The 9,179-nt window shown below is 46.5% G+C and overlaps 1 protein-coding gene across 1 annotated transcript; it reads left to right on the top strand.

The window, feature by feature from the left end:
- Positions 1-828: 828 nt before the first annotated feature.
- LOC102846068 (keratin, type II cytoskeletal 3-like) lies at positions 829-8,556 on the top strand. Its single transcript, XM_006883974.1, has 9 exons — positions 829-1,365; positions 1,530-1,750; positions 2,850-2,910; positions 3,713-3,808; positions 4,434-4,598; positions 5,313-5,438; positions 6,360-6,580; positions 7,440-7,474; positions 8,306-8,556. Exons 1-9 carry the CDS (start codon positions 829-831, stop codon positions 8,554-8,556), a joined length of 1,713 nt encoding a protein of 570 aa, XP_006884036.1.
- The last annotated feature ends 623 nt before the right edge of the window (positions 8,557-9,179 follow it).

Below are 9,179 nucleotides of genomic sequence, written 5' to 3'. Positions count from 1 at the left end.
ATCCATTGTTAGACATTTTCCTCCCTAACACCTCTTCCCACCAGCTCACTTAAAAAAAAATAAAATTGTTCATTGTAACATAATTCAGATCTTTTTTTTGAGGTGACTTCAAGTGGATTTAAATCACCAAATTTTCATTTAGTAGCTCCCCACTTCTGTGCTGTACAGCAATCTCAGAACTCTAAACTATGATGGATAATATTGTTTTAGTAAGTTGGACTCCGTTGAGAGGTGAGGAGGGTTCTTAGAAGAAGAAAAAGTTGTATCTGACTCTACAAACATGATGTTTCCAACACCTTGAGTTTCACTCCCTCTCTCAGTGGAGGTGCTTCCAAGAGTATTGGAGGGGCTTGCTCTATTGAAGACCACATTTTTTAAACCTAATTTCTTGAGGCAAAATTCTCTCAAGAGATTCTTGTGCTTTAAGAGTTGAGATCAGAGCGACAGGAGTCAGTGATCCAGGTCACTGGAGATGGGAGGAACACGGAGTCACCTAATTAGACCTTCCTAATGAGCAGATGCCTGGAAATTTGAATTTGGTCTCATTAGGAAGGAAACTACACAAGTCCAGCCTTGGATTCAGAGGAGGCAAAATAAGACTAATGATGGAGAAAATCAAAGCAATATGCAACTCCAGGATTAGGCCTAAGGTGTGTTCAGGATTTGAGACAATGACCTGATTTGGTTAGAGAACAAAACTCAAGAAGTCATCAACTTAATGATCCAATGCTTCTGGGACCTATAAAAAGGGTCACCCTTCTCCTTGTGTCAGAAGTTTCTTTTTCGTTTGAGATTTCGAGCTAGGACATCTTCTTGCATCCTGAGAAAATGATGAGCCCACAGACCTGCAGGCCTTCCCAGGGTACCAAGGATTTCAGTGGCTGCTCTGCCATTGGCGCTTCTGGTCAGAGCCGCACCTCCTCCAGGTGCAAGTCAACCTCACGTTGTGGGGCAGGCAGCGCTGCCACGGCCTGTGCCATGATCTGCGGTACCTTTGGCAGCAAGAGCCTGCACAGCCTTGGCGGCAGCAAGAAGATCTCACTCAGTGTGGCTGGAGGAGCTTCCCGGGCTGCGAGCTCAGCACAGGGATGCTCTGGTGCCTTTGGAGGCAGCCTGTGCGGGCTTGGGCTCGGAGGAAGGGGTCACAGTGGGGGCTTTGGAGGAGGCTCCTTCGGTGCTGGAGGGAGAGCTGGAGGCTTTGTGGGCTCAGGGTGCTCTCCCCTGGGCATCCAGGAGGTGACCATCAACCAGAGCTTACTGCAGCCCCTGAACATGGGGATTGACCCCCGGATTGGGGAGGTGAAGACCCAAGAGAAGGAGCAGATCAAGACCCTCAACAACAAGTTTGCTTCCTTCATTGACAAGGTGAGGCGTGTAGCTGTTGGGGCCTCTGGATAGGTAGGGGAGCCTATGCCCGTGAAAGTCTCTTGGGCCTGGGGATACAGGGGAGCCTGGGGACGTGGAAGGCAGGTCCACTCATGAGTGAGATGTCGGGCAGGCTGTGACCTCTCCCGCATGGTTGATGACAGGTGCGGTTCCTGGAGCAGCAGAACAAGGTGCTGGAGACCAAGTGGTGCCTCCTGCAGGAGCAGACGGCTGCTTCCAAAGCCAGTGCTAATGACCTGCAGCCCTTCTTTGAGTCTTACATTGGCTGCCTCCAGGCCCAGCTGAGCAAGCTGCAGACTGAGCGAGGCCGGCTGGATGGGGAGCTGTGCACGATGCAGGGGGTGGTGGAGGAGTACAAGAAGAGGTGAGACACAATGCTTACATGTAGTGTGAGGCCCAGGTGCCAAATGTGGGAACATTCTTCTGGTTCAGTGAACCATGACTGGGGCACTATGAAGAAAGGAGTCAACATGACATAGTGGATTTTAGGGTATCTCATGTCTATGAACAGAGTCTCTCAAGCCTGACTTACTAGAACTAGTCTTGTTAGCCATTTCTAAATATAGTCACAGGTAATTTATGTAACCCCCACACCCAGTGCCTCAGTTTCCTTTTTTTTTTTTTTTTTTTTTGGTAAAGTAGGGATCATAAGCTTGCTGTGACTGTTACATGAAGTTAACATCTACTGAGCTTTTGAAAGAATGCCTGGCATGTAGTGATACACTATTATTATCATCAATTAATATTAATGAAAGATGTAGTAACCAAGTAGATAATTGATGATTATTAAATTATCATTAAAGTGCTATTAGTTTAGATGTCTAAAACAATAGGTTATAATAAAGTGCATTCAGCACCTCTATTTTGGGGCCTTTGCTAGGTAAACAAGACGATGAGAGTCCCTTTGTCCACAGATCCATTGTCTGTCTGAGTTGTCACATCCGTGTTTGTGGGTGGTGGTTGTAGAGGGTCTGGGCCCTTAGCCATGACTTTGGTTTATGGCCCAGGCTGAGTTAGAGGGCTGACAGAGGGGAGCCCAGATGTGCTTGCCCCAGAACTAGGGAAGAAAGGACAAAACTGTAGGGCTAGGTGAGAAGCATAGAGACCTGGAGCAGGGAGATGAGGTGTGGTCCTTCATCCTGGGGGCTCAAGCAGGGATGTGGGAGAAAAGGAGAGGACTACGAGTATGGAACCAGGCTGGAGAATGGAAGTGATTGTACTTCATTGTGTTCTGATTGGCCTTGGCTGTTATCCTGTTACCTGGCCCATTATCAACACACAGAACATTCATGTTAGTGCTTAGAAGGACCGGAGGGACATAAGCTCAGTGTCTATCTTTACCACATTTATGCTTGGCTCACCCATAGTATCTCAACCTTGGAATAGAAGGAGAGAACTGAGGTTGATCAGGGCGCCTCTGTCTAGCATGGCTGAGCCTGAAACAGATTGCTATCCTCCTGCAGGTATGAAGAAGAGATGAACAAGCGCACAGCTGCTGAGAATGACTTTGTGGTTCTCAAGAAGGTGAGGCAAGACTGAGGTTGGATGAGGAACAGTGAGGGTGGAATTGGGGCCAAAGCCAGATTAGTTAATGCTTCAAATTTTTATCATGCCTTTGAAACTCCCCCAAACTGGCAACCTGGTCCCCTCTCCTAAGTCCTATCCTGTTTCATTTGTCATGAAACCATTGCTAGAGGGGTCTGGGACAAGCAGGGAAGGGGGAAGGAGTAATGAGAGAGAATGAGAAGGACGTTAGTCTCTTTGAGCCTAAGATATTGCTCGGGAGAATTCCTCCCAGGCTGTGGAAAGGGTACAGGGTAACCCCAAAGGTCTGCAACTGTTACTATCTTATCTATTTAAAAAGGTGTACATTTTGCTTCTCCAACCCTTGCTACTTCCAGAGACAATAGGGCTTTTTAAAAACTGCCAACTTGTATTAGAACACACTTTCCTGCTATGCTGAAACATTATCAGTAACCATAATAACCCTCTTATAATTCCTGAATTCCATTTGCAAGCCACCCTTACTCTCAGTGAATTAATGACCAGTGTGAAAGTTATTTTCATTTTCTTTCACAGAAATTGTAATTATTGGAAAGTGGGTATAATGATTTCAATACACTTTTTCATTTCTACCAGGGAGATTTTTAAGCTGGTTTGCTCACAAAGTTTGTATACATTGTGTTTCACACTATTCTTCTCTACTGTGAAATATTTTTAACAAAACATTTGTTAATTCATTTTCAAATGATTCACAATTAATGAGCTTATATTTAAGAACAAATAAGCATACACTAATTGCTGTTCTGATATTGTCCCTCCCCAGGAAGTGGACACTTCCTACATGGCCAAAGTGGACCTGGAGGTCAAAGTGGAAAGCCTGGTGGACGAAATCAACTTCCTGAGAACCCTCTATGAAGCTGTATGACTCGGTTCCAGTCTGTCTTGGCTTTAAGATACTCAACTCTTCTGTTCCACTTTTCCTTTCAATTCTTGGTCTTTCCTCTCTACATTTTATTGCCACACCACCTAATAAGCTTCTGGGACTACTACCGTCTTTGTGAAATATGTCTTTCTGACAAAATCCTTACCTCTCTGCATGTTGGGTCACTAAGCCAAAAATTAACAATTTGAATGCAGCAGTGGCTCTGACCCTCTGCTTCCCTGACAATTCACAGCCTTGGAAACCTGACGAACGATTGTCATGAAACAGAAGCTACTTGAAGACAGTGGGCTTTCTTTCCTTTTTCTTCATTTCTGTGTCTTCCACATCTCGATCATTGGCACTTTGTACCAGTCTGAGAGCTTTCTTCCTGATCCATAAAGTGTGGTCAAAGAAACCTATTGAAGCCGCACAATAAGAGTAGTGGGCAGGGGTCATTACTGCCTTTAGGCTGGTTGATATCTTCGCTCACATTGAAAAATACAGAATCATAAAAAAAAAAAAAACCCAAACAAAAAACCCCCCAAAACCCCAAAACTAACCTTACTGGTTTGTAATTGGAACCTGCTAACTAGATTGAACAGGCTTGTGTTTGTGTTGACAGGAGTACAACCGGGCTCTGGCGGAATCCAACGACATGTCTGTGGTTCTATGCATGGACAACAACCGGCACCTTGACCTGGATAGTATCATTGCTGATGTCAAGGCCCAGTATGAAGAGATCACACAGAGGAGCAAGGCTGAGGCCGAGGCCCTGTACCAGACCAAGGTGGGTGAGCTTGGCCTCCAGGACAATCCCTGGCCTCACTAAGCCTTCTAGGCCCAGGTCTCTGCACGATTAGGAGTGTTAGGAGCCCAGTGACACAAGCGGCTCATAACCTCTAGACTTCTAGAAGGAATTGATGTGATGAAAAGCAGATTCAGGTGTTCAGAAGGGCTTGATGAATGCCAGCTGTCATCACTACCATCATCATCATCATCCATGATATTAGGGCCACAGATAGCCCATAGGCTGCTTTTGGTCTGACTAGAACATACGTTCCTCTGGGCAGATGAATTAAAGTAGGATACAACCTGGCAAATAGAATGTGAGCTAGGTCTTAGCTCTCACTTACACATTGAGCCAAAGGCAGAAGCCCTGCTTACTGCTGCCATCACTACCACTACTCTCATCATCATCATCAATCATTTTCTTCTTGTTTTTCACCACCATTGGCTAAACAAGCTGTTAGGTGAAGCAAGCCCAGAGAGATAAAACATAGTTATCTATGTTTCTCTACTTTGGAAAAATCACATCAAACTATTTCAGGTGACTTCCTTCAGGGCATGTTATTTGGGGAAATAGCCCTCCAACCCGCTTTGTACATACACCAAAGCTTGCCCTTCGTAGTCAGATCGCATAGTTTCTTTCTTTATTTTGGGGGCGTGGGGTGGTACTCTGTGATTTCCTGGTTGGCAACCTCCTATCCCTCATCTGTTGCAGCTTGGGGAGCTGGAGACCACGGCTGGCATGCACAGTGATGACCTGAGGACCATCAAGAATGAGATTGCTGAGCTCAACAGAATGATCCAGAGGCTGCAGGCAGAGATTGAGAGTGTCAGGAAGCAGGTATACCTTCGTGGAGGAGAAGGGGACATGAGGTGGGGTGTTCTGGCTGCTCAGAGCTTCTGAGATTAGTCAGCCCCATGCTGTAGAATGACAGCCCTGACATTCTCAGGCTTACTATTCAGTATTTGGAAGGCAAAGCAATGTTTGCAAAGGGGAGGTCAAGCTCTACCCTATTATTCTCTTACTTTCAACCCCCTCAAACGAACGAGGGCCTTAAATCACATGCTATCTGAGTCGTTGGGGGGATGCCACCTCTGGAACAACACTCGATAGTCCGGGTCATCCTGTCTCTTTCCTCTTATTTTGCTAATTAAACTGTCCACTAGTCCTCATGAGCTCTTTTAAGACTTAAACTGTTTCACTAGAATGTCTTTCCCCAACCTCTTCAGCATTCATTCAAACTCCCATTTTTCCTTCAAAAAAGGCACCAGATAATTTTTCCTTCTAGAAAACCTCTTCTTCCCCAACCTAACACTTTCTGCGTCAGCATCCATCTCCTGGGCTCTACGATGCTCTGTATGTTCCCCCATCATGTCATGGCCTCATTGTAAATGTCTACTTGTCAGTCTCCTGTATTCAAGCTGTGAGACTCAGGGGCTGGATCTCTTTCATTGCTATCACTCAATGCCCAACAGTGGAATATAGGGCATGTATATTAGGGAAGAAGTGACTGAATGGCTCAGACTTGGAGGAGTGACATTGCTGATCCCACTGCTCAGTGCTGCTTACCTTGAACCCAGATTCCATAATGCTCTATCCTAAATCAGGGCCACCTCAGAGTCACTTCACAACTGGGATGCTTGTCTCCATCACTAGTGATGACAGACAGATGAAGGTCTATGCTCTCATTCCATTTACCCATGGGAGTCCAGGGACCAGCACAAAACTTCCTTCTCTCCTCTACTCCTGCCCCCAATCCAGAACAACAACCTGGAGACGGCCATCACTGATGCTGAGTGTCGTGGGGAGCTGGCCCTCAAGGACGCCCAGGCCAAGCTAACAGAGCTCAGGGAGGCCCTGAAGCAGGCCAAAGATGACCTGGCAAGATTGCTGTGCGAGTACCAGGAGCTAACGAGTGTGAAGCTGGCTCTGGACATCGAGATTGCCACCTACCGCAAGCTGCTGGAGGGCGAGGAGTGCAGGTGATCAGGGGGCCCCAACCCCAGTGGAAACCTGGCTTGGAAAGCAGGTTGATCAGGACTTGGCATCCTTGGTTAGGTGTATGGTGGATTTTAGCTTTGCTTGCCTGTATCTTCTTTGTGTATACCAGCATCCTCCATGGCATAGGACAGGGACTAAGTGGGACCTTAACAAATGTTTGTAGAGCTGCCTGTAAAGCAGCATTTTCCCCCTCTCCCCTCTTTTCCAAGTCCAGGGTTGCAAATTTGTTTTCAATCTGCTGCGGTAGAACACACCTGCTTGAAATAACATTTTCAGCTTGAAATAAGCCCACACGATGTGTCCTAGGGCCCAATGCTGGATGTTTTCGCAGGTTTTGGTTGCTTATTCAATCCTTGCTCCTGTCACCTTTTTCATGTGGCAAATTGAAGGCACATCTTACCATTCATTAATCTATGTTTCAGAGCAGCTGTGATTATGTTACAGGGGTCATCTCATTTATCCTTCTATTTACTATCTGGTGTTGTTTTAACACTCTCCTCTGGTTCCCTCTCTAAGGTTTTTGTTTGTTTGTTTTTATAAATTGTTATTACTCAGGGAGTTCTTCCTGATGTCTGACTTCAACCTAAGCTACTGCACTTAGCATTTGTGCTTTCTGAATATCCAGTTATTGAGCTATGGGAAGAACACTGAATTGAGAGTCCTTAAGCTGGATAATAGCTTGGGGCCAGCGTCTATCTCCTTTTTAAGCCACATGTTCCCCATCTGTAAAAAGAAAGATTGGCCTAAATACTCTTTGAGGAATGTTGTGATGGTAACATTTGGAGCGGGAGACAGTTCTATGTGCCTATAATAAATCTGATTCTTTCTCTTCTACACCAGGATGTCTGGGGAGTGTGAAAACACCGTGTGCATCTGTAAGTGCCCTACATTGAGGTTGGGTTGACTATCATTGCTGGTGAGCTTGCATGACCTCACTTCCCTTAGGATGGGGAGGCAGGGGCCAAATATAACTTCACTTCCTCTTAGTCTCTACAATAAAGAATTGCCCCTACCACATGTGAAACACCACTAGAATGATCTTTCCAGGACATAAGTTGGCTCTGTCACTTCTTGCTCTGATAGCCCCACAGACCTGCATTAGGCACTGTTCTGATTACATATGATCACATTTTCACAATGTGAGGTATTTGTTGTTGTTATGTGCCATCAAGTTGACTCTGGCTCATAATGACTCCATGAACATCAAGTGGAAAACTGAGACACAGACACTTTAAGTAACTTGTTTCCTGTCACCCAACTAATCAAAGGTGGAGCTAGGCAGTGTAGTCCCAGAATTCATTTTCTTAAACAGTTAGCTTTCACTTTTCTTTAATTACCATGCAATATTGGTCAAAAGAGAGAATAAGAGAAGATGTGATTCTGAGTAGGATTGAGGTAATTTACAATGAATTCATTATTAAGTTTTCCACGTTCTCACCTCTTGGAGCTGGAGGACAAGGCAAGCACACCTACGGCTCTTGTTTTTGCCTGGTACTGCCTCTGCTGAGCTCACCGGCTCACCACAGCGTGGCTGCTTTACTCTCTTCTCCTATGCTTTGATACCAGTCTTTCCTTCCACATCTTCCTCCCCATCCCTCAGTCCTAAGCCCCTCCACTTTCCCCACTCTGCACTCTCCCTGTCTCTACCTTGTCATCACCCTCTAACCTCTTCTGGGGAAGAGGTGTGACTGGATGTCTTCTTGCAGCTATGATTCGCAACACCAGCACCATCGGTTCAGCTCCTGCCGGCCGCAAGAGCAGAGGTGGCGGCTGCAGCATCTCCAGCTGTGGAGGCCAGAGCAAGGCTGGGGGCCAGAGCCTAGCTGGAGATCAGAGCATCCGGTCAACCAGCAGACAAGTCCCTGTGAGCCAAAACTCTGGATCCAGTGGCACCTCCTTCTCGGCCAGGATCATTCAGACCACCACCAGCAGCCAGCGCTCCTACACCAAAATCTGAGCTGTTGCCGGCCCTGCCCCTGCCACAAGTCCTCCTAGTGCACCCCAGCTCCCCATTTGCTTAGCTATCTCCAGTACTGGGGTCCTCCTTTCTGAGGAGCAGGGCAGTCAGACACCTTTAATCTTCTTGAGGGGTTTGATCCCCAACAGAAAATGCACCATTGGATCAAAGCCCCTGCTCTGGGTACCCACCCCCCCCCCACCCCAGTCCTGCCCTTAAGCTTGGTTTAGAGTTTGTCCTCACTTTTCCGTATTCCAAGGTCTCCACCTCATCCTCTCTAATAAACTGCTGCATTTTTCAGTGCATTTTAGTTGATGAGTTTTTTTTTTTAAGTCACCGCACAGAGGTGGTGAAATAGGGTAGAAGATGGGTAGGTGAAGAAAAGGGGATAGAACAAAGTTGGTCCTCAGAGATAACTCAGTGTAGGAGAGTGCTCAGCTCTCCTCAAGGATCTGGTAGAGGAGTGAGGGCTGCTGGGCAGATTTGGGCATGATGCAGGAGTGGGGAGGGGACGAGCCCCACTGCCTCCTGTGATAACCATGACTCTCTGCCTTGGTTCCTGAGACATAATCTGGCCTCTTCATTTTATTGACTGTTTTTACCCTTCGTCCCATGCTTGGCTA

Source organism: Elephantulus edwardii, unplaced genomic scaffold, assembly GCF_000299155.1.
Source record: "Elephantulus edwardii isolate Elephantulus edwardi_28Jun2011 unplaced genomic scaffold, EleEdw1.0 scaffold00030, whole genome shotgun sequence".
NCBI classification, from domain to species: domain Eukaryota; kingdom Metazoa; phylum Chordata; class Mammalia; order Macroscelidea; family Macroscelididae; genus Elephantulus; species Elephantulus edwardii.
This window is presented reverse-complemented; position numbering and strand designations above follow the sequence as displayed.

Coding starts and splice junctions, on each gene's coding strand:
- LOC102846068 (XM_006883974.1), top strand. CDS start 829: ATGATGAGCCCACAGACCTGCAGGCCTTCCCAGGGTACCAAGGATTTC. Junction 1,366..1,529: donor TTGCTTCCTTCATTGACAAG/GTGAGGCGTGTA, acceptor GGTTGATGACAG/GTGCGGTTCCTGGAGCAGCA. Junction 4,599..5,312: donor AGGCCCTGTACCAGACCAAG/GTGGGTGAGCTT, acceptor CATCTGTTGCAG/CTTGGGGAGCTGGAGACCAC.